Source organism: Verticillium nonalfalfae, assembly GCF_003724135.2.
Source record: "Verticillium nonalfalfae strain VnAa140/NRRL 66861 chromosome Unknown scaffold_127, whole genome shotgun sequence".
NCBI lineage: Eukaryota > Fungi > Ascomycota > Sordariomycetes > Glomerellales > Plectosphaerellaceae > Verticillium > Verticillium nonalfalfae.
This window is the reverse complement of record NW_021167352.1, coordinates 59,910-81,591: the sequence shown is the minus strand read 5'-3', so window position 1 is coordinate 81,591 and position 21,682 is coordinate 59,910. Positions and strand designations below refer to the sequence as shown.

The following is a 21,682-nucleotide window of genomic DNA, read 5'->3' as shown; positions in this document are numbered from 1 at the left end:
GAAGCATCCTGAGCTGCGATTCCCGCACACACCTGCCTGTACGCTAGTGAACGACATGACCAACGACACAAGTCACGGATGTGTTCATGGCAGCGTTGTGAGGTCATAAATGTCAGAGATTAGTTGTCTCTATGATCGTGATATGGTACAAATGGCTTCCAATCTGGGGGTGAGACCCTTCCCGTCTTCCATGCTTTGCTGCTCGCCTTTCCGTTTTCATGTAGTTGGTAATTCCGCTTACTCGGCGACCCAGACGGCGCTCATGCCCATACCCGTGCCGATGCACATGGACGTGTTGCCAACCTTCTTGCCGGTCCTCTTGAGCTCGTACAGCAGGGTGGAGATCTGCCTGGCGCCGGTGCAGCCGAGGGGGTGGCCGAAGGCAATGGCGCCGCCCTTGGGGTTGACCTTGTCGAGGGGGATGCCGAGCTTCTCGGCGGACCAGAGGCACTGCGAGGCAAAGGCCTCGTTGATCTCGTAAATGTCGACGTCCTCGGCCGTGATGCCGGCGAGCTCGTTGGCGCGGGGGATGGCCTTGTAGGGGCCCTGGCCCATGAGCAGCGGGGGGACGCCGACGATGGCGCCGGCGACGTACTTGCCGAGGATGGTCTGGCCGAGGCGCTCGGCGGTGGAGCGGCGCATGAAGAGCACGGCGGCGGCGCCGTCGGAGACCTGCGAGGCGTTGCCGGCGTGGATGCTGCCGTCCTTGGCGAAGGCGGCGCGGATCTTGCCGAGCGACTCGGCCGTCACGCCGGCGCGGATGCCGTCGTCCTTGTCGACCGTGATGGTGCGCGTCTCGCCCGACTTGGGGTCCTCAAAGGACACGGTCAGGGGCGCAATCTCGGCGTCGAAGAGGCCCTCGGCCTGGGCCTTGGCGGCCTTGGCGTAGGACGAGGCGGCGAAGGCGTCCTGCGCGGCGCGCGTCACGTGCAGGTCGCGCGCCATGTCTTCGGACAGCACGCCCATGGGGACCTTGCAGTTGGCGGCCTCCTTGTTGTTCTCGAGGAGCTCAGAGAACTCGGACACGGCGCTGGGGCTGGAAGCGGCGTGTTAGCTGGGGCTGACGCGAGAGAGGGGGGAGAGAGAGAGGGGGAGAGAGGGCAGAGCCAGACATACCCGTACTGCGTGCTCATGCTCTCGACACCGGCACCGATGCCAATCTCAATCATGCCCGACTTGATCTGGTTGATAATGTCGATGGAGGCCTGCAGACCCGAGGAGCACTGGCGGTTGAGGGTGCGGACGGCCGTCGTGGTGGGGAAGCCGGCAACGAGGGCGGCGGCACGCATCTCGGTGGCGCCACCGCCGGGGGCGAGGACGGTGCCGACGGCAATGTCCTCCACGAGGGCGGGGTCAATCTTGGAGCGCTCGAGCAGGGCCTTCAGGGCGCCGGCCATGAGGTCGGCGGCCTGGGTGTCCTTGAAGCCACCCTTGCCGCCTTTTGTGAAGGGGGTGCGGAGCGCGGCTGTGACAACGACCTGGAGGGAGGAGGTTGGGTCAGTCTGCGGTCTGGGCGACGACGCAAGGGTTTTGGAGGGATAGGCAAGGGAAAACACTTACATCGTCGGGGTTCTTCTGAAGAAGCTTCTCCTTGCCAGAGGCGCCGACAATCTGGCCGGACAGCTGGGAAATTCTCTCGATGGCACCCATGGTGGAAAGACGGAACGTGATGTGGTGAGGATGGAATGGGTATCTTGGAACAGGAACGGAGAAAGAAAGAAGAAAGAGCTGGGCAAGAGATGATGGATGTTGTGTCAAAGGTGAAGATGGCAAGGCGACGAGGAGGAGGAGGAGGAAGTTAAAAGACGTCGTATTGGCAGGAGGCTTTCCTCTGACGGCAGGTGTGTCTGAGCCTCGGATGTTTGCCATCGGTGGACGGCCAGACGGTGGGTTCTGATGTCAGCTGGTTTGGGGGCCTTGGCCTGGCGGCTCTCCCCCCCCAAAAACCGGCCGAGGCATCCCCCAGAATGTGATGGCGCATGGGGGGCAAAAGCCCGGCCCCTGTCTAGCGTCTCTCACATGCCACATCCGAATGCGGGGAGCTCACAACAGCCTCCTTCTCACGCCAGTGCCGGCTTAGGTCATCATGTCATGAGGCTCATGTCGTGAGGCATGCGGCATGAGGTATGAGGCATGAGGCATGATGCATGAGGCCATGCGCATTGGCTGACTGAGGGTTCAATGGACCTCTGCCGGAATGCAGGACATGTTCATACATTGGGGGCCGACACTGAGGTCGTGCTTCACCAGGTCCAGTTGCTTAGTTGCCTTACAAATACAATGCTCACACGCATGTACAACACAAACTGCTGCTCATGACCGCCTTCCCCAACCAGACTTGCCCTCATCAACCTGTCTCTCCCGCTCGAGCAGCGCATCAAACTCCTCCTGCGCCTGGCTCTTGGCCTCGGCCTTGTCCTTTTCTGTCGCCTTGTACGGGTAGTTGCTCCCGTAGCTGCCGGCGTTGGCGTTCGGCACGCGGCCCTGCTGCTGTCTGTCTGCCGCCGCTTGCTGACGCACTCTATCCCATGCCGATCCGGAGAATGTGCCTTGCGGAGACCCTCTGGCGCCTGGTGCCACGGGCGACGCATCGTCGTCGATGCCCTCGACGCCCGAGCTGCTCCAGCCTGGCGACTGCGTGGTCTCCGTGGATTCCGAGCCCCAGGTCGTCGGCTTGGTCGGCTCTGTGGCATATGTGCTTTGTGACGTGGCAGGCGTACCTGGCCCAGAGCCAGCGAGGGTGTCGTACTCCTTTTCCTGGTCAACAGAGTGCTGCGGGTCCTCTTTGGCCGCAATGGCCTCATCGAGCCGACGCAGCTGCTCCGTCTTGGCCTCCCGGATGGCGTTGAGCCCAGACTCGAGAGCCTCCGGTGACGTGTTGGCGCTGTTGCGCAGCGACTCCTCTGCCTTGGCGCAGGCCGCCTCGAGCTCGTCCTTGGCCCGGATGAGCTCCGTCTTGCTGGCCCTCGACGTGTACCTGCCCCCGTCCGGCGTCTGGCCGCTGGGCGCCTCGCCCGCCCTCTGGCGGCGCAGGGCGTCGGCGAGGGCCTTGAGCTGAGGGTCCATCGTCATGGCGGCAAAGTTGCTAATGTTGGCGTACGAGTGCAGGAAAGAGCCGACGGCGAGGTCGCAGAAGAAGTAGTACGCCACGAAGCGCGACATGTGCCACGCGTAGTGCGCCGCCTGGCCCTTCAGCACCTGCTGGTGCAGGCTGGGGAACACGTGCGGGCTCGTCTTGACCCATTTGGGCTGCCAGAAGGGGAAGCGAAACTTGGCGCGTCCGTTGTAGGCGATGACCGCGGCCATGGTGAGGCCGATCGGGAGCTTGAGCGAGTGAATCACCACGTCGCGCGCCGAGATGGTCGTGAGGGACGCCACCTCCTCCTGGGTGATGGGCCGTGACAGCTTTTGTGAGATGCTCCCGGCGACCCGCTTCGTGCTCGTCTGGATCTGACTTTCTGTGACGCCTAGGAGTGTTGCCCACAGGGGGATGGCGATTTCGGGAAACTGGTATGTTGTGGCGGTCCTCTCACCCGAGGTGCTGTCGTCCCAGCCTGCGTCTGTGTTGCGGGACGTCATGGTGTCGGGTTCCGCCCAAGCCGAGCGACCAACTTTCGAGATGGAATTCACACAATTTGGTTCTATTTGTTACTTAAAACTGGTGAGAATATGCCCAGGTTGCACCTGGCGCTGAAAAGTGACGATGATCGATGCGTTCTGGTCTGTGGACAACTGAATGAGTGACGTCTGTGACTTGACGTCTGTCGATCGAATTGATGAACCGCCGGGTCGTGCTGGGACTGGCCCGTGCGTCAGCTTCCCAGATGCGTATACTGTTTACTTGTATTCGAGACGCGTTCCCATGCAATTATCCAATCGTGGGGCAATTCAATATACGCGTTGCTCAACACTGGCAACATTTGATCAGTGCTCCGCACGCGTTCGCAGGAGGCCATCGCGTCTCCAACGCCATAGATGCAACAAACATTCAGCGAATGCTCTTTTTGGGCGTCTTCGACCAACACCTTCAAACGGCCGAATTTTTTTGGGGAAAAAGAAAGTTATTGGAACAAATGTGCAGATCATAGAGGCGGCGGTTCTTTTCTACCATGCCTCTCCCGCAGAGGTCACACTCGGCATACGAGCAGAACCGCTTTGCGAAGGTTGGCCTCGACATGTTTTATCACATGTATAGCTAACCTCTGACTGATTTTGTTTTCGTAGAGTCGTGCTCAGTGGCAGAGGGCAAAGACACATTCCGCAACGGGACAATCGACAAGCAATCGACCACTCGCACCGATATCCGAGAAGACGAAAAACAAGTTGACCGAGTTCCAGTTCCAACCGCCATCCGACGTGGTGGGCTTCACATCGACGCCTCCCGAGAAAGATGACCAGCAGGACACATGCCGACCACCAGTCAGCCAAGATGCAACGTCAATGACCCCAGCTGGCCGGGTCAGCCTCAAAGACCTCATGGCGCGGGAACCGAAGCCCTCCATCGAAATCGAACACCTCTCACCCAACGAGCGAATCATGTGGAACAATAAAGAGGACCCGGCATACTCCTCAATGATCTCCCCCATGATCTCAAGGAGGCATAGGAAGAGGGCTCGCAGCTCGTCTCCCATTTCCTCACCATGCACGGACATGGCGCCAACGCCTGTCCCAGCTGTCGATGTCAAGAAACTAGGCGCAGCATTGCGGTCTCCTCACGCAGACCCGACTCTTGAACTCTGGGACCGTTTCTCGCTCGGAAACCAAGGAGGCCTGGCCACGCCATTGGGAGCAACGAACACCAGCCTTGCCCAATTCATGGTTTCCTCGTCTCCGAGACCCCCCAAGGGCGCGGTACCTTCGACCGGGGCCGGGTTCCGCAGGACTCTTAGCAATGGACTCAATTGGCCGAAGCGACGGCGCTTCGACCGTCCAGAGACCCTGGGCATGTCTGCGAGGAATAGCCAGTCATTTGGCGATGCCTCCAAGTCGTCTTTGGTCACTGCTTTGCTTGATACTGTAGAGAGCAAGCAGGAGTTTACGTCGCCCGCATCAGCCTCTGGAAAAGACATGGCATCAGAGTCGCCGTGCCCTCAGAAAAGGAGCACTGCCATCCATGGGACCACACATGACCGGACCCCATCGTCAAGTCCGTACAAACAGGAACGACCCAAGCACGGGATTGCTCACAACCAGGGTCACGCAGTCAGACAGGGTCTTGGTCTGGGTATTGTCACACAGGCAAAGCCTGAATCTGACTACGGCGACGACGACTTTATGGATGACGATCTTTTGGACGACGACACCCTGATGCAGCTCGATCTCACAACCACGCAGCCATCGAAACCTGCCAGTCAGGCACCCATGGGACCACCTCCTTCACCGTTGAAGAACGTTCATAAACCGGTAGATTTCCTGGATGACGACTTCGATGATGACCTGGACGACAACATTATCGAAGCTGCGGGTCTCATGATGGACCACTTTGAGAAGACGAACGCATCACAAGCCCCATCTCAGCCAGTTCGAGCGCACCACCCGTCGCCCCCCAATCTGGCGCCAGCAGCAGCTAAGGACGACCCAGAAGATGAATTTGGCGACGACTTCGGAGACTTCGATTTCGATGCGGCAGAAATGGCGGCTACACAATCCGCCAAACAGCCAACCTTGCCACTGCCCGCTGTACGTTGGATGAAATAACCAGGAGTACGACTCATGCTAAGACCCAAGGTAGACACAGAAACCCAAGGCCATTCAGCGATATTTGGTGACCAACGTACTAGAAAGCGAGTACCTCGACGACCACGGCCGAACAAGGCTCGAGAAGGTAGGCCGTTGCTCGTCCCGGCTGATCCCACGCTAATGCTTGGCCCAGATGCTTCTTGTCCAAGTCGAGAAGACGAAGATTGTGCGAACTATACACCTCAGGGGTGACTGGTACGAAACGCCTGCGCATGAAAAATCCTTTGTTCACATTATCGGTGACTTCGACACCGAAGGACGCTGCGTTATCAACGATGAACAGAATATGGTTATTTTGCACCCGGATCAGCTCATATCTGCCACCGTCGTGGCCGATTCCTTCACGTGCACCCGTCGTGCTGTGCTCCAGGATCGCGTCAAGGCCACGAGCGAGGCTTCCGCGCCACTCGTGTACGGAACGATGCTTCACGAGGTCTTTCAAGCAGCTCTTCTCGCGAACCAGTGGGACCTGAAGTACCTGAGCGCTGTCATCGACACAATCATGGAGAAGCACGTCGAGGATCTGTACAAGATCAAAGTGAGCACAAACATCGCTAAAGAACACCTGCAGTCCAAGATGCCCGAGCTGAGCAGCTGGGCGGACATGTTCGTCGCGTCACAGCCGAAGCCAGACGCCATGGTATCAGACCGCAACGGGAAGAAGGTCAACATGTGCGTGAGCAAGCTGCTGGACGTCGAGGAGCATGTATGGTCGCCTATGTATGGTCTCAAGGGCAACATCGACGCCACAGTCCAGGTCACCATGAAAGACGGCAATGACACTCGTGTTTTGACGGTGCCATTCGAGGTCAAGACGGGCAAGAACGCCAACACGAGCCATGTAGCCCAGACGTCTCTGTACAATCTACTCCTCACGGACAGATACGACATTGAGATTGTGTATGGTATTCTGTATTACATGGAGTCCTCGCAGACGTCGAGGATCCCGGCCATTCGACAGGAGCTCCGCCATATGATCATGCAGCGAAATCAGCTCGCCTGCCACATCCGCGAGCGGAGCGTGCAGCTCCCGCCGATGAAGAAGAGCAAGCACATGTGCAACAAGTGCTATGCCAAGACGGCGTGCTTCATCTACCACCGGCTCGCAGACAACGGCGACGATGTGACAAGCGGCATGGGCAAGCAGTTTGACGAGGTCGTCAGGCACCTGACGCCTACCCACCAAGAATTTTTTATCAAGTGGGAGAATCTTTTGACAAAGGAAGAGAAGGAGAGCCAAAAGCTCCGGCGAGAGTTGTGGACCATGGTCAGCAAAGAAAGGGAGAAACTCGGACGATGCTTTTCTGATGTCATCATCGAGGAAGGCTCTTGGTCCGAAGATCACAACAGCCCCAGCATCAACCGATTCCGATACAACTTTATCAAACGGGAGCACAACGGCACGCACTCCTTCATGGAATCGCAGCTGGCCGTCGGCGAACCGATCGTCGTTTCTGATGAGCAGGGCCACTTCGCTCTCGCTCTGGGTTATGTCACGTCAGTGCGCAAGCAGAGGATCTGCGTCGCCGTGGATCGGCGTCTGCACAATGCCCGGGTGCGTCAGCCCGGTTTCAACGAGCACGATAATCAGGTATTCGCTGGTATCATGGAAGTCGAGCCTGAAGGGTCCACCCCTGATCAGCATCAGGGCAGGGTTCGCGGTGAGCCCATGCGCTACCGACTCGACAAAGACGAGTTCAGCAATGGCATGGCGGTTGTGCGGAACAACCTTGTTCAGATCATGGCCGACGACGTGTTTGGAGCTCGCGAGATCCGCCGCTTGGTGGTCGATCTGGTTCCGCCGCGGTTCAAGGCCGCACCGACTCAGTATGAGATTGCGGACCGGGCAAGCCTGAATGTGGACCAGCAAGCTGCCATCGAGAAGGTCATGACGGCACAGGACTACGCCTTGGTACTGGGCATGCCTGGCACGGGCAAGACGACAACCATCGCCCACATCATCAGGGCTCTCGTGTCCCAGGGCAAAAGTGTCTTGCTCACGTCGTACACGCACACGGCTGTGGACAATATCCTCCTCAAGCTCAAGCACGACAGCATCCCTGTCTTGCGACTGGGGGCACCGGCCAAAGTGCACCCTGAGGTCCAGGAGTTTGCCACGCTGGCAGCCGTGCCGATGCATTCATTTGATGAGATCAAGTCGGCGTGGCATGATCCTCCGATTGTTGCGACCACGTGTCTCGGCATCGGCCACCATGTCTTCAACGAGCGTACATTTGATTATTGCATTGTCGATGAGGCGTCGCAGATCACGCTGCCAATCTGCCTTGGCCCCATCAGGATGGCCAAGACGTTTGTTCTGGTAGGAGATCACAACCAGCTTCCTCCGCTGGTGCAGAATGAGGAGGCTCGCGAGGGTGGCTTGGACGTCAGCTTGTTCAAGCTGCTCTCTGATACGCACCCGGACTCGGTCGTCAACCTAGAGCATCAGTATCGCATGTGTGAGGACATTATGACTCTGAGCAACAGCCTCATCTACAAGGGCCGGCTCAGGTGTGGCACGGAACAGCTCCGTTTCACCAAGCTTGACGTGCCCAACATGGGCGCTCTCCAGCAAAGGCATTACGACTCTGCTCGCCTCCTGCAGCCTAGTGCGCCGCGGTCGTTCTGCGCCGGTCCCACGCCTGGACGGTGCTGGATCCGTGACCTCCTGGAGCCCGAGACGCGCGTCCGCTTCATCAACACGGACACGCTGCAACCCCGGACGCACGAGGAAGCCAAGGGCAACCGCATCGTCAACCCCGGCGAGGCGCGCGTCGTGACGCAGCTCGTCGAGTCGCTCGTCGCTGTCGGCGTTCCCGAGACGGAGATCGGCGTCATGACGCACTATCGCTCCCAGCTGGCGCTGCTGAAGCACGGGCTGCGCGGTCACCCCAGCGTGGAGATGCACACGGCCGACCGCTTCCAGGGCCGCGACAAGGAGGTCGTCGTGCTGTCGCTGGTGCGGTCCAACGACGCGTGCGCTATTGGCGACCTGCTCAAGGACTGGCGGAGAATCAACGTGGCGTTCACGCGCGCCAAGACGAAACTCCTCGTCGTCGGCAGCCGGGAAACGCTCAAGGGTGCGGGCCACGACGAGATGCTCGCCAGGTTCATCGGCCTCATGGAGAGCAAGGCGTGGGTGTATGATCTGCCGGCGGACGCGCTCGAGTCGCACGTCTCGGACGACGCGGCTACGCAGGCGTCGACGGCCGCAGCGCTGTCGCCTGTCAAGGCGAGGCCGGGGCTCGGAGGGCCTGTGAAGGCGATCGGGGGGTTGAAGGGTTTCGATAAGGAGAATCAGAGACCGGAGCCAAAGAGGGCCATGGCGGGAGAGAGGCTCCTGACGAAGAATAGGCCGATTACCAGGGATATCCTGAACGACATGACGAACGGGGCGTATTGATTTGGCTACAGGGTGGAACTTAGGAGTTGGTTGTGTTGGATCATGGTATTCAGGATATGCGTTACATTGGCATTATGGGATATGGTTGGCGTTGACAGCGAAGCATTTAGCATACGAGCTTGGGGACAGCGGTTGATTGGAAGAGCAATTCAAGCATGGGTAGAACTGGCGAATATGTGCCATGACATCCATGTCTTTGGTACCTGCGGCCCACATGGCTTGCTGTAAAGTGGCGATGAGAGCAAGGAGTGTCTTACTCGGCAAAGCAAATGTACCACAACTACTAACCTCCACGCAGTAGATACTGGCATACTGAGGGTCCCAGAACCTACTACGCCATGCTGAACAAGCCACCTGCCGATCGACGTAAAGAGGGCCAATGGGGGACTCACCCTCTGCGTGGGGGGCGATACCAAAGCATCAGCAAAGCCTTGTTTGAATACGCGTACCTGCAGCAGGCGCTTACATGATGCACGACGCCCGTTCGCAAAGGCCTGGCCGTCGTGATGAGAAGCAAATGAGGCTGATGACGACCTCCACTGTGCGCCATGTACGAGTATATATAAATTGCTCCATCGCCGCGATGAAGTGAGCGCAAGCAGCCCGTACTGACGACACGTAAAAAACTCGCGCAAACGTTTCACCGAACAACAATGGACGCACACACCCCCTACGAAACCTTCCTCGTCACCTCCCGCCACGGCGGCGCCCAGACGACCATCGACCGCCTGAACCCCCAAACAGGCCAGGCAACGCCAGCCTACGTGCTGCACAAGACGCCGGGCCAGAAGACGGCCGCCGTGCTCTACGCCTCGGCGGGCCCGAACGCGCCCCCCGCCGGCACGTTCCGGCACCACTCGCTCTCGGCGGCCACGGACGTGACCCTGCGCGGCGGGCCCCTCTTCAAGATGCAGCTCGTCGCCGAAGACTACCCCGCGCGCAAGCAGGTGTTTGCCTCGCCCGGCGGCGGCGCGCGGTTCACGTGGGGCAAGGACGCCGAGACGCTGTCCCCGCGCAAGCTGTCGTTTCGGGACGCCGCCACTGAGAGGGTGCTCGGCCGGTATGCGATGTATCCGGACGGCAGGGCCGCGGGGCCGCGGCCTACGTTTTCGCTGTACGTGCCGCCGGGGACCGTGGACATGGACATGTTTGTGGTGACGGGCGTAGCGGCCATGGATCTTTGGGCGGGAGAGGATGAGGCCGGGTTCAAGCTGCTGGGCAAGCTGTTTAGTTTCGCGGGATGAGAGGTGGCTTGTTTCATGGCGAGGTGTTCTCCGGGTTTTTTCTTTGCGATCACGAGCGGGAAGACGAGGATAGCCATGCGGTAACTGGGCTGACTCGGGCATTTGAATGATACTCTGGTACGCAGCGCTCTCTCGCTTTGCATCATCGGTTCACTTGTGATGGGGTATCCTTTCGTCCTCCTCTTCGTCCGATGTGTCAGAGCCGTCGCCTCTGAACTCGTCATCAAACCCTTGCTCGCCAACGATGAGTTTGGTATAACGCTCCAGCTCCTCCAACTGCGCGACACAGCCCGTCAAGCTCTCGTTGAAAGCAAAGCCATAGACCTGGGCCCATTTCCCATTGGATGCGAGTGAGACGTGTAGTTCCGTTGATTTTCTATGCATCTTGTGCGCGGCGAGCTCTTCGGCTTCAATCTCGGCCATTCTGTCGAGGAGCCGTTTGCGGGCCACAGCTGCGCTGGGCAGATACCGCTGTCACATATCAGAAATCTTGCTGCCCTGTGGCGGGGAAGACGGGAATGCTTACAGGTACCTTGCGGTCAGACTTGAGAGCCCCAGCGAGGATGTACAAGTTGCTCAGGATACAAGCCACAGCATCACGGCGGTAAGATAATAGTTTCTCAGCTGCCGCGTCATTGTCGCGAACATAGCCGGGGTCGTAGTTGAGCGCAGCCTGGCGCACAGCGATGAGATGCTCAAAGAAATTCTCACATGCGTCGGCAAGCGCTGAATAGGGCAGCGGGTCGAAAGGGCTACGGAGGCGGAGCTCGTGCCGTGTCATGATGAGGAGCTGGCGGATTCGGACGAAGCCCTCACGGAGACGACCCTCGAGCATCTCTGAACGTTCAATGTCTTGCTTTGTGGGCTGTTTCTGTTCTTCGTAATAGACATATTTGGACAACACACCTAAGGCACGTTAGTGGATTCAAAATACAAGGCGTGACATGAGCATTCTGTACCTCTGTAGAGAACAGATTGGAAGAACAGCATGGAGGACAGAGCCTTTCGAAGTTCATGGCGCGAGACGAACGGCCATAGAATCCAGTTTATCATGACGGCGCTGACAGTGCCAACAAGAAACGCCAGTCCGCGTGTCGCAGCCATTCGAGCGGCGGATTGATGCTCATCAGCCGTGACGAGTGCCAGGGAGATGACGCTGAAAGACAGACATCCGGCAATGCCAGAACGCTATAAAAATCAGTTCAAGCCCCACCGTGAGCCAAGAAGCAGTCATACTGACCGGATGAGAGCTTTGGGTAAAGCGATAAAGCATTGGTAGCATGTAGATGAGGGCAAAGACGGCCATGACATAGGGGTTACCGTCGCGCGCAGCATACGCGATCCCAGCCCAGACAGCCCCGAGGGTGACGCAGAGTGCTCGCATAAGAAGATCCTGCATGTTGCCACCGATCCTGGGAAAATATTTTTGTCAGCGGAACGAGAACGTCTACTCACGCTGGTCTGGTCCTCACCTCGGATGAACCATGACCCATGCCATGACGACCGCCCACCAAGACTCCTCTAGGTTCCACCAGCTTCGACTCTTCTCGAGCCAGGCTGGAATGGCCAGCAACGCAGTGAGCATGCAGACTTTGAGCGCATACTTGCTCTCGAATCCCTGTAGCCGATGCAGGATGCGCCAGATCTGGTATCCAAACTTGTTGTGTTTCGATTCTGGTTTGGGCATCTCCTCGGCCTCCATGGTGGTCGGTGACCTCTCCAGCGGAGTTGTCGCACCTGATATGGAGCTCTTTCTTGACCTCGGAGCAGGCCGGTGTTCCCTAGACTGAATGGCTTCGATTAGTGTTGTGATGTCGTCAAAAGTCATCTTGACGTTGCCTAGTGAGGTCAGAACATTGCGTGCGAGCTGGAGGCCTTGGGTTCATACTGGCCGACACGCCTCCGCGGTCTCGTCTGATCTGCGCATTGGCGTAGTTGATGGCCTTGTGGAGAGAGTATGTCGGAAGGTAGAACTTGGGCCGTCCCGCGCTCTGCTTCATATCGTTGACGTGTACACCCAAAGTGTCTATCGAGCCAGCGGCACCACGAATGTGATGTGCAAAAACAAGAATGTTGGACACCTCCTTGATGCGAAGTGTGTCGGGTAGGACGCCCGACAACTGTAGTTCTTGATCTGCTTGATCAAAATCGTCGATTGCCTGGCGTAAAAGATTCTTGGCCTGATCAACGTCGTACGCTTCGTCTTTCGGGGGTCCCAGAGCCGAGCGGTAGCCGGACATGTCCATGAGCGCAGCATCGCATGAGCGAATGACGCTTCTCATGTGCAACAGCATGTCCTCGGTAGGCGCGGCCAGTTTCAAGGCAACCAGTCGGAGCAATGCGTCTGGATCATCTCCCGGCATTGTTTTGGTATCACCAGAGGAAGCCTCCGTACAGCCGTCAACATCCGTGGCAACCGTCTCAAACGCAGTGACTGTGACGGGAACGATGCCAGCCTCGGGCACATCCCAGCTCTCGAACAGTCTGGTTTCGGTCTTGAGCAGTAAAATCGAACGAATGACACCCTGTATTAGGTTGCGCAGCTCACGGACCTCGACGGGGTTATATCGCGTGAAAGATACATCGAGGCGGAGATCGCGGTATGCGACGCCGACTGCCACAAAGACGCGGGCCAAGGACCGCCTGAGGAGTACGTTGCGCGGTCTGGGAATCTCCAGGGCGTCCTGTGTTCACGTCTTAGCTCGGTTGCTCACCACCGCTGACAGAAATAGGGGTGTAATTGACTAACTTGCATGATGAGGAAAGCCTCGTGAAGTGTCTCGGCCAGAGCACGGGAGCCAGCATCGGGGAGGAACGCGAGGTTGACGACTAGAGAAATAGCCTGGCCCAGAATCCATGGAATGCCGTACGACCAGAATTTGATATATCTAACCTGTTCGCCGTTCACTTCGGCGAGGCAGCTGTAGCACATGGCAATGCCGGCGGAAATCGAGAACTGGTAAAATCTAGTCCAGTAGGCTCGGATGTATGCGACACAGGCAATGAAGATGGAGAAGAAAAGGGCAAGAATAGCACCATAGCCCGTGCGGGCATCCACGGTGGAATACGACAGGATGAGGCCAATGACGCCCCAGGCAAGACCTGAAATGGTGCCGAGAATGGTGAGAATGGTGCCGTCGAGCTGAGGCCCCATTGGCCGGGCAGGGTGGTTGATGATGACAGAAACAACCATGATGTAGTTGTAACGGCCCAGCCACTCCCTCACCTGTGGGGCAAGACATAGGCAGTACGCGATGAAGAAGGCGAGAGAAGCTTTGAAGAGCCTGACGCCGGACCTCGTGGTCATGACCTTGAAGAATACAGATCGCAGTTGACGTCTCTGTTTGGGCAGGAAGTGATGCAAGGAAAGAGGCGGGTCTTTCGCAAAAGCGGCAGGGAGAGTAGATTCTGCATGTCTCATGAGCCTTTGGTAGTCGAGGGGCCGTTGCTTGAGGTAGACGGCGTCGAACCATCCATCGCGGATTTCCGAGATGCCGTGGGTGTCGGTATCGAGGTGATCCTTCTCCAGGAGCTCAGCAACCATCTCCATGTCAACAGCCGAGCTTCGCCTTCGTTGGCGGTAGAGCTCTTCGGATTCGACGTTCAAGAGAGCGCTTTCTAGACGGTTACGGTCGTTTATCGTCTGCTCTCGATGGTGCGTCCAGGCTCGTCGGATGCTGAAACGACGACGCAGACCTGTGGTCTCCTGAGGCGGCGCTGGCAGATTTGCTGTGCCTGACCTCGTCTTTGCAAAGTCCACCATGGCAATGCTCTCCGTGCCAGAGCCATCGGCCGAGGGCATGGTCGGCGCCCTTGCTATCTGTGGTTGGGCTAATGGCGGAGCCGAATATTGGGATGCTTCGGGCGGCGGTGCCATCACGCGCACCGGCTCTGGCTCAGTGGCCATCAAGAACTTGCACTATGATAACGACCCGACAGCAGGCATCAGAAATTTCAGCAAATCTCTTCATTGCGAACCTGGTCGATTCGACGTTGGGCATCAAGTAGTGGCTCAGAAGTTGAGGAAATGTTGACGCTTGGACAAATATCCAGGATCAGACTGGGATATCCAACGTGGCATTGACAAGTGGATCAGAATCATGCCTCGACTCAAGGTGATAGATAGTTGATGTGACTGAGGTGATTGTGAGGACCAGGCATGTGCCGTTCGCGACTGAAGGCATTCGCGCCACTGCAAAGCCTCCCCACGAATCCTGCTCAGGTGTTGTCGATCAAAAGTATCCTTGGCCACTTGACCACATCCTGTTAGTCGATTGCTAGCGACGTCGCTCATCTGGAGGAGCTGATTGCTGGAGGGGGATGGCCAAGAACGGGGGCGTGAAGCAGCAGATGACCCAAGGGTGGAGCCGGCCACATCACGTGATCCACTCCGACCCGCGGGCGGTCGGCAAACCTCCACCGTCGACATCTTGCTCACGACCACCAACCTCATCAACGTCCGCTCAGCCGCCCTCAACGCTCCACCACCACCACCCACGCCTCCGCGCCGCCCACCACCCGAGGGTTCCTCCCCAGCAAACGACGACACGCACAGCCGATTGATTCGAAACCCTGCCAACTTCACCCCACCCCGCCAGCGACAATGCCGGCGGTCCGACCGAGCGCCGCCCTGGCCCGCGCCGCCACCCGCGCCCTGAGGCCCGCGCCCGCCATGGCTGCGAGGCCCTTCAGCGTCACCGCCCGCCGCGCCGGCGGCGGCAACGACTTTGACCCCCCGACCGGCTGGCTCTTCGGCGTCAAGCCCGGCGAGAAGTACGAGCGCGAGGGCTGGGAGGTCCCCTTCTACACTCTGTTCTGCGGCGGCATCGTTGCCCTGGGCGTGGTGCTGGCTTTCAAGCCTGATACCTCGTGAGTTTCCCCCCCAAATTGTCTCCGGTCCTTGATTCAATTGGCGATGGAAGACTCTTGTGAGATGCGCTGCTTGGGCGGCATTGAAGATGATGGACGGGGATGGAAGTGTCGTGGGATGAGTGATGCTGCGCCATTTGGGAATTTTCTTCGGAACCAACTGTTGCTAACGTGTCATGTGCTAGGCTCGACACCTGGGCCCTGGAGGAGGCCAGGAGGAGGTTAGAAAAGGAGGGCATCCTGCCCGACCCTTTCCCCGAGAAGAAATAAGCTGTGGATATCTGTCACTGTCTACCACAGTTCTTCGTATTTTTCGTCACGGTTAGAGGGGGAGCAGAGGAGAGAGGGAGAGGGAGAGACAGAGGAAGAGCACCGAAGAGCTAAGAGGCGAAAGCCTAGAAGTAAATTGTACATGACGTCTGGTTTTCCTATGCAAGACGCAGTCTCGACGGTTTTCGGCATGGCTAGACCTGCATCAACGACGCTCGATCGTCAATAGTATACATCTCACCGACTGCCTGGCTTTTCTCTTTGACATGTTGTACCACGTAATGCTCGCGGCAGAGCCTTGCACCATCAAAAAAGGCAATAGGGGACATTGAAGGTGCAAAGTTGTGCGAAAAGTCTGGTCATGTATTGACTTTCTCTTTCTCTTCTTCTCTAGATCTACAAATTCAGATCTTCGCTTCAAAAAATCAATCAATCAGGGGAACCTCTCCACTCTATCTTTGTCCACGGACACCACTCAAGCCTCCACGACGTGGCTCCACTCGTGCTCCTCGTCACCGTACTGCCTCGCCTCGATCCAGCCCTTCATCCTGAGCGCAACCTCGCCAGACTCCTCGGCCTCGGACAGGCCGCAGCTCACCGTCTTGCCCTTCCAGGCGATGGAGCGCACCGGGCTGATGATGGCGGCGGTGCCGGACCCAAAGGCCTCGATGAGACGGCCCTCCTGCGCGGCCTCGTCGAGCTCCTTCATGGTGTACTTGCGCTCGGAGACGAGCCAGCCCTCGGGGGCGAGCTTCTCGCGGGCGAGGCTCAGCACCGAGTCGCGCGTGACGCCCTCGAGGATGGTGCCGTCGAGGGGCGCCGTGACGAGCTCATTCTGGCCCGTCTCCTTGTTCTTGAGGGCGACAAACATGTTCATGCTACCGACCTCGGTGACGAACTCCTCCTGGCCAAAGAGCCACAGGTTCTGCTGGTGGCCGCGGCTCTCGGCCTCCTGCTGGGGCACGATGCAGGGGGCGTAGTTGGCGCCGAGCTTCTTGTCGCCGACGCCGCCGGGCCAGGCGCGCACGGCGTAGTCGGTGGCCTCGAGCGTGATAGCCTTGAAGCCTGTCGGGTAGTAGGGGCCGACGGGCGAGGCGATGACGTAGAGGAGGGCCGAGCCGGGCGCGTTGACGCCGAGCGTCTTTTGCGTGCCGATCATGGTGGGACGAAGGTAGAGGGAGTAGCCGCGCTCGCTGGGGATGAAGCGCTCGTCGGTGCGCACGAGCTTGCTGATGAGCTCGATCATGGCCGTCGGCTCAAAGGTCGGCAGCGCGATGCGGGCCGACGACTTGTTCAGGCGGGCCATGTTCTTGTCCGGGCGGAAGAGGCGGATCTTGCCGGCCTTGTCTTTGTACGCCTTCATGCCTTCAAAGCACTCAAAAGCGTAGTGGAACACGCATGTTGCCGGGTCGAGCGAGAGGTTCTGGTAGGGGATGATCTGGGGCGCCAGCCAGCCCTTTTCTTTCGTCCACTCAATGGTGAGCATGTGGTCTGCGTACAAGTTTAGTCAGGCGTTCAAGAGAGAGAAAGAGAGAGAGAGAGAGAGAAAGAGAGAGAGAGAAAGAGAGAGAGAGAAAGAGAGAGAGAGAAGGCGCAGATGGGGTCCTGGGAGTCTGACCTGAGAACTTGCGGCCAAAGACGAGCTCCTCCGGCTTGCTGAGCTTGCCAGGCGTCTTGGTCTCCTCTATCGTGAGCTTGGAGGCGTCGAGCCCCAGCGGCTTAGCATCAGAAGCCGCCACGGGCTTGACGCTGTACTGGCGTGCAGCCTGCCATGTCGCCGGGCGCTGGGTAGGGAGCTGCGATAACCTGAGGGCGGTGCGGGCGCTGGCGCGCGGGAACAGTTGCCGCAGCATAGCAGCGGTTGGGCTGTGGAAAAAGATTTGAAGGGCCTGGTGTGATATGTGACGAGAGCGATTGGAAGTAAAAGGACGGGCGAGGAAAGGACAGCGAGAAGGCTGAATGACTCAATTGACAGGAGAGGAACTATTCAAAGGTAACAGTAGAGATTGATGGGGGAATGCCGAGTGGGAAGGACAGCAGCACAAGTAGTTTCCTGTGGTCGACGAGAGTCAGAGAGAGTCGGAGCTTCATCGGAGGCTTGAGCCGTTGTTTTCCATCTTCTGTCGCTGAAGGGCGCCCCTGCGGTACGGGTTACACCAGCTAATCAGGCCGGGCACTGGCACCTGGGCCAATCAAAGGCAACCGAAAGCGGCGCAAGAGGACAATGGCAGCAGAACCTGGGGCCTTCGGTACTGGGGCCACTGGGGCCGTTGGGTACCTGGGTACCCAAGGCAAGGTACCTTACCTCACTTACCTACCTTACCAGACCAGGGACCTGACGCAGCAGTTCGTTACAGGGCTCCCTGGGGCACCAACTCTTCGGCTTTAGTGGAAGCATGGCCGCTAGCGCACCCAGCTCGCCGAATAAGGGTCTCGCCCAGTTGGAGCTCCGCTTTCCGCGTGCTACTTACATGAAGCTGGGGTCCAGTCATGTCTGGCCTAGGTAGATGGCTACCTAGAGGCCGGAGGTGAGCGATGCAACCTGGTGCAGGCAGCAACCAGCGTCTGACCTCACCTTGGCTCACCTTGGGACTTGGCTGCTGAGAAGTGCTGCTCCCCTCCACCCCCCCCATCCTCAGCATCGACAGGTCAACCTGGACACCTGGACATTGACGCGGCTGAGCCATTCCCACAGTCTTTATCGCCAGCAACATAAGAACATCCGACAAGGCACCCAGCCCATCATCGCTACGGCCCACGAACAAAGACTTGCCTTCCACACTACGTGCGCATCTCCACTACAGCTCGGCGCAACCTGGCAACTCGTTCGAAGACGCCCCCCTTTTGTACGCCGTCCCGTCATGAAGGTCGAGCTTCCACACGCAGCATCGCCCCCGCCTTGAATTCGAGGTGCGCAATTGAGACAACATGTTCTCTTCGGCGTTCAAGTCGATCTCCTCTACCAACATCACCGCAAACTATTCCATCTCCCAAAATTCGACATCCACCGCCGGGCCCTGGAAGATTTACGACTGCAAGAAGAAGTCCACCGGCAAGGCCTACAGCGTTTTTGTCTTCGACAAGAAGTCCCTCGACAGCCATGGCAACTCGCTGAGCCGCAGCAGTGCCAGCGCGTTCAAGCGCACGACCGAGGAGGTTGTCGAGCGTCTGAAGAAGGAGGCCTCGAGTCTTGCCAAACTACGACACCCGAGCGTGCTCGAGCTCGTCGAACCTGTGGAGGAGACGCGAAGTGGAGGCTTGCAGTTCGTGACCGAGGCTGTGACGGCGTCGCTCGCCAGTCTGCTGCAGGACAAGGATGACCAGGAACGGTCAGGCGGGGTTGGTGGCCGCTCGAGCCGATATGTGACGGAGGATTCGGAGGGCGTTCGGAGGCGGCGCGAGCTCGAAATTGATGAGCTTGAGATCCAAAAGGGACTGCTGCAGATCAGCAAGGCACTCGAGTTTCTGCACGACAATGCTGGCTTGGTGCACGGAAACCTGACGCCTGACGCCATCTTGATCAACGCCAAGGTCAGTTACCGCGCACTCCTCCTCCTCCCATAACCTATATCTGCTAGGAACACTGCCTAACAGCTTGAACAGTCGGACTGGAAAATCAGTGGTCTGTCGTTTTGCAGCCCTCAAGAGAACTCAAACAAGCCGACCTCTATCCAGCCCATCAGCTTGGGCGAGATCCTGAACATGGACCCCAGGTTACCTGGCTCCGTGCAGCTAAACCTCGACTACACCTCCCCCGATTTCGTCCTCGACAATAACCTCACAACATCAGCCGATATGTTCTCTCTAGGCCTCCTGTGTGTTGCTCTCTACAACTCGCCCCACCGCTCTCCTCTCGAAGCCCATGCTAGCGTCTCGACATACAAAAGACTGTTCTCCTCCTCATCGACGATTCCGTCTTCATCCAATAAATTCTTGGCATCCAGAAACTTGCCAAAGGACCTGTCGGCTCACGTCTTGCCGCGCCTCATCACTCGACGGCCGGCGCAGCGCATGACGGCCAAGGAGTTCCAGGACAGCGAGTATTTTGACAACATACTGGTCTCCACGATTCGCTTCCTCGATGCTTTCCCCGCCAAGACGCCCAACGAAAAGGCACAGTTTATGCGGGGCTTGAATAAAGTCCTGCCGTCTTTCCCCAAGTCGGTCATGGAGAAGAAGCTGCTGCCGGCGTTGCTCGAGGAGATGAAAGACAAAGAGCTCATCTCTTTGATTCTTCAGAACATCTTCAAAATCATCGAGTTGTTGCCGACGGCAAAGCGTGCTTTCAGCGAAAGTGTTCGGCCGAGGCTGAAGGAGATTTTCGTGTCGACCGGCAAGAAAGAAGCAGAGCCGCCAAAAGATCCAGCCAAGGATGCCGGTCTCATGGTCGTCCTCGAGAACATGCCCGTCATTTCGAGCAATTGCGGCGGCAAGGAGTTCACCGACGGTAAGTGGTGGTTTCTGCGATAGCCGGCTCATTCCCATCAAGTCGCTAACTCGGCCAGATATATTACCCATCATCATGACAGCAATTGAATCAGGGACTCCGGCTGTTGTTGATGCGGCTCTGAGAGGGCTGCCTGCCATCCTCGCGGTGCTCGACTTCAGCACGATCAAGAACGAACTCTTCCCGGTCATTGCCATGGTCTTCAGTAAAACGAACAGCCTGGCCATTAAGGTGCGCGGTTGTCAGGCGTTCGTGGTGCTGTGCGGCGGGTCGAACGATCCGTCGAACGACGGCCTGGGCGACTTCAGCGCCGAGAGAAAGAAGACGACGTCGTCCTCCAGCGCTCTGGACAAGTACACAATGCAGGAGAAGATTGTGCCCCTGATCAAGTCAATCAAAACCAAAGAGCCAGCGGTCATGGTGGCGGCACTCAACGTACTACGTGTGGTGGGCGACACGGCAGACGCGGACTTTGTGGCCATGGAGATCCTGCCTATCCTTTGGAACATGAGCCTGGGCCCGCTGCTCAATTTGAAGCAGTTTCAAGGCTTCATGGATCTCATCAAAACCCTGTCGAGGCGCGTAGAGGACGAGCAGACCAAGAAGCTGCAGGAACTGAACGGCAACGCGAATGGCAGCACCGTCGGAACAGAAGACTTCATGGCCTTTGGCGGCGTGACGGGCACGACTTTTGACAGCAACACCAACGGTGCGTCGGAGAACGACTTTGAACAGCTCGTCAAGGGCAAAGTCACGAGCTCCACCTCGGGCGACTCGTTTGCGAGCTGGGACGATGCCCCCGTGCCGTCGACCATCACGACGTCAGCCCGTCCATCGATGGGGTCTCGATCCAGCACACCCAAGGCTGCCGCCTTTTCGTGGTCGACACCCAGTCCGCCGCAAACGACGACTGCGCCTGGTCAGTTTAACGGCGTCAAGGCGCAAGCGCAACCGACGTTCCGCACTGTGACGCCGGACCTGAGTGGATTCCAGTCGATGACTCCTTCGACGACGCAGTTCTCTCAGCCGATGCAACCCGCCCTGCAGCAGCAGCAACAACAGCAGCAGGGCGCCGCCGCAGCGTCAGTGAACTGGGCGTCGGCGGGCAATTCGGCGACACAGTCCAACCCATGGGCATCGTCGCCGGCCCCCTCGTCGTCAGGCCTCGGGGCCATGAGCGCTTCGATGGGGAGTCTGTCCATGGGTGGCGGCGCGAGGCCGGGCATGGGGTCCTCACAAGGATCATTCTCACTTCCGCCGCCACCGGGTGGTGGCAGCGGCATGATGGGGTCGTCGGGATTCAGTCTCGCGCCGCCGCCGAAGCAGCAGCAGGCTGCCCCGGTGAACCGGTCGGCGAGCGGCATGGGTGGTATGGGCATGGGCGTGATGGGCATGGGCGTGATGGGCATGGGCGTGATGGCTCAGCAGGGGGCGAACTCGATGAACTCGATGAACTCGCTGAACTCTATGAATGCAATGGCAGCGAGGCCCGGCATGGGCATGGGCGTGGGTTCTGGAGCGAGCATGAACAGCATGATGGGAACAGCTCAGCAGCAGCATCAACAACAACAACAACAGCAAACACAGCAACAGCAGGCAAAGCCTGGGTTGGATAAGTACCAGAGCCTGATATGAGGAGCGAAGTCTGTTAGCGCCTGTTGGTTTTGGTTGTTCACTTTTGGTTTGAGGACGTTTTCTCACCGAGTTGAT

At 58.3% G+C, this 21,682-nt stretch overlaps 8 protein-coding genes across 8 annotated transcripts; 4 read left to right on the top strand and 4 right to left on the bottom strand.

The window, feature by feature from the left end:
• Positions 1-237: 237 nt before the first annotated feature.
• On the bottom strand, positions 238-1,650 carry POT1 (3-ketoacyl-CoA thiolase with broad chain length specificity; the record flags this gene model as incomplete). Its single annotated transcript, XM_028635599.1, has 3 exons — positions 238-1,036; positions 1,117-1,478; positions 1,561-1,650. The coding sequence occupies 3 exons, from the start codon at positions 1,648-1,650 to the stop codon at positions 238-240; spliced, it is 1,251 nt and encodes a 416-aa protein (XP_028491944.1).
• Positions 1,651-2,313: 663 nt separating this feature from the next.
• D7B24_001361 (uncharacterized protein) lies at positions 2,314-3,579 on the bottom strand (the record flags this gene model as incomplete). Its single annotated transcript, XM_028635598.1, has 1 exon — positions 2,314-3,579. One exon carries the CDS (start codon positions 3,577-3,579, stop codon positions 2,314-2,316), a length of 1,266 nt encoding a protein of 421 aa, XP_028491943.1.
• A 530-nt stretch (positions 3,580-4,109) lies between these two features.
• Positions 4,110-9,142, top strand: DNA2 (Tripartite DNA replication factor; the record flags this gene model as incomplete). Its single annotated transcript, XM_028635597.1, has 4 exons — positions 4,110-4,163; positions 4,225-5,679; positions 5,732-5,824; positions 5,873-9,142. The coding sequence occupies 4 exons, from the start codon at positions 4,110-4,112 to the stop codon at positions 9,140-9,142; spliced, it is 4,872 nt and encodes a 1,623-aa protein (XP_028491942.1).
• A 653-nt stretch (positions 9,143-9,795) lies between these two features.
• D7B24_001359 (uncharacterized protein) lies at positions 9,796-10,386 on the top strand (the record flags this gene model as incomplete). Its single annotated transcript, XM_028635596.1, has 1 exon — positions 9,796-10,386. One exon carries the CDS (start codon positions 9,796-9,798, stop codon positions 10,384-10,386), a length of 591 nt encoding a protein of 196 aa, XP_028491941.1.
• A 150-nt stretch (positions 10,387-10,536) lies between these two features.
• Positions 10,537-14,188, bottom strand: D7B24_001358 (uncharacterized protein; the record flags this gene model as incomplete). Its single annotated transcript, XM_028635595.1, has 7 exons — positions 10,537-10,857; positions 10,913-11,292; positions 11,346-11,574; positions 11,627-11,798; positions 11,859-12,225; positions 12,275-13,070; positions 13,136-14,188. 7 exons carry the CDS (start codon positions 14,186-14,188, stop codon positions 10,537-10,539), a joined length of 3,318 nt encoding a protein of 1,105 aa, XP_028491940.1.
• Positions 14,189-14,989: 801 nt separating this feature from the next.
• On the top strand, positions 14,990-15,525 carry D7B24_001357 (uncharacterized protein; the record flags this gene model as incomplete). Its single annotated transcript, XM_028635594.1, has 2 exons — positions 14,990-15,255; positions 15,441-15,525. 2 exons carry the CDS (start codon positions 14,990-14,992, stop codon positions 15,523-15,525), a joined length of 351 nt encoding a protein of 116 aa, XP_028491939.1.
• Positions 15,526-16,000: 475 nt separating this feature from the next.
• BAT2 (branched-chain-amino-acid transaminase bat2) lies at positions 16,001-18,017 on the bottom strand (the record flags this gene model as incomplete). Its single annotated transcript, XM_028635593.1, has 3 exons — positions 16,001-17,016; positions 17,144-17,414; positions 17,997-18,017. 3 exons carry the CDS (start codon positions 18,015-18,017, stop codon positions 16,001-16,003), a joined length of 1,308 nt encoding a protein of 435 aa, XP_028491938.1.
• Positions 18,018-18,453: 436 nt separating this feature from the next.
• On the top strand, positions 18,454-21,607 carry D7B24_001355 (uncharacterized protein; the record flags this gene model as incomplete). The annotated part of the gene is made up of 3 exons (XM_028635592.1): positions 18,454-19,056; positions 19,129-19,972; positions 20,031-21,607. The coding sequence occupies 3 exons, from the start codon at positions 18,454-18,456 to the stop codon at positions 21,605-21,607; spliced, it is 3,024 nt and encodes a 1,007-aa protein (XP_028491937.1).
• Between the last annotated feature and the right edge of the window lie 75 nt (positions 21,608-21,682).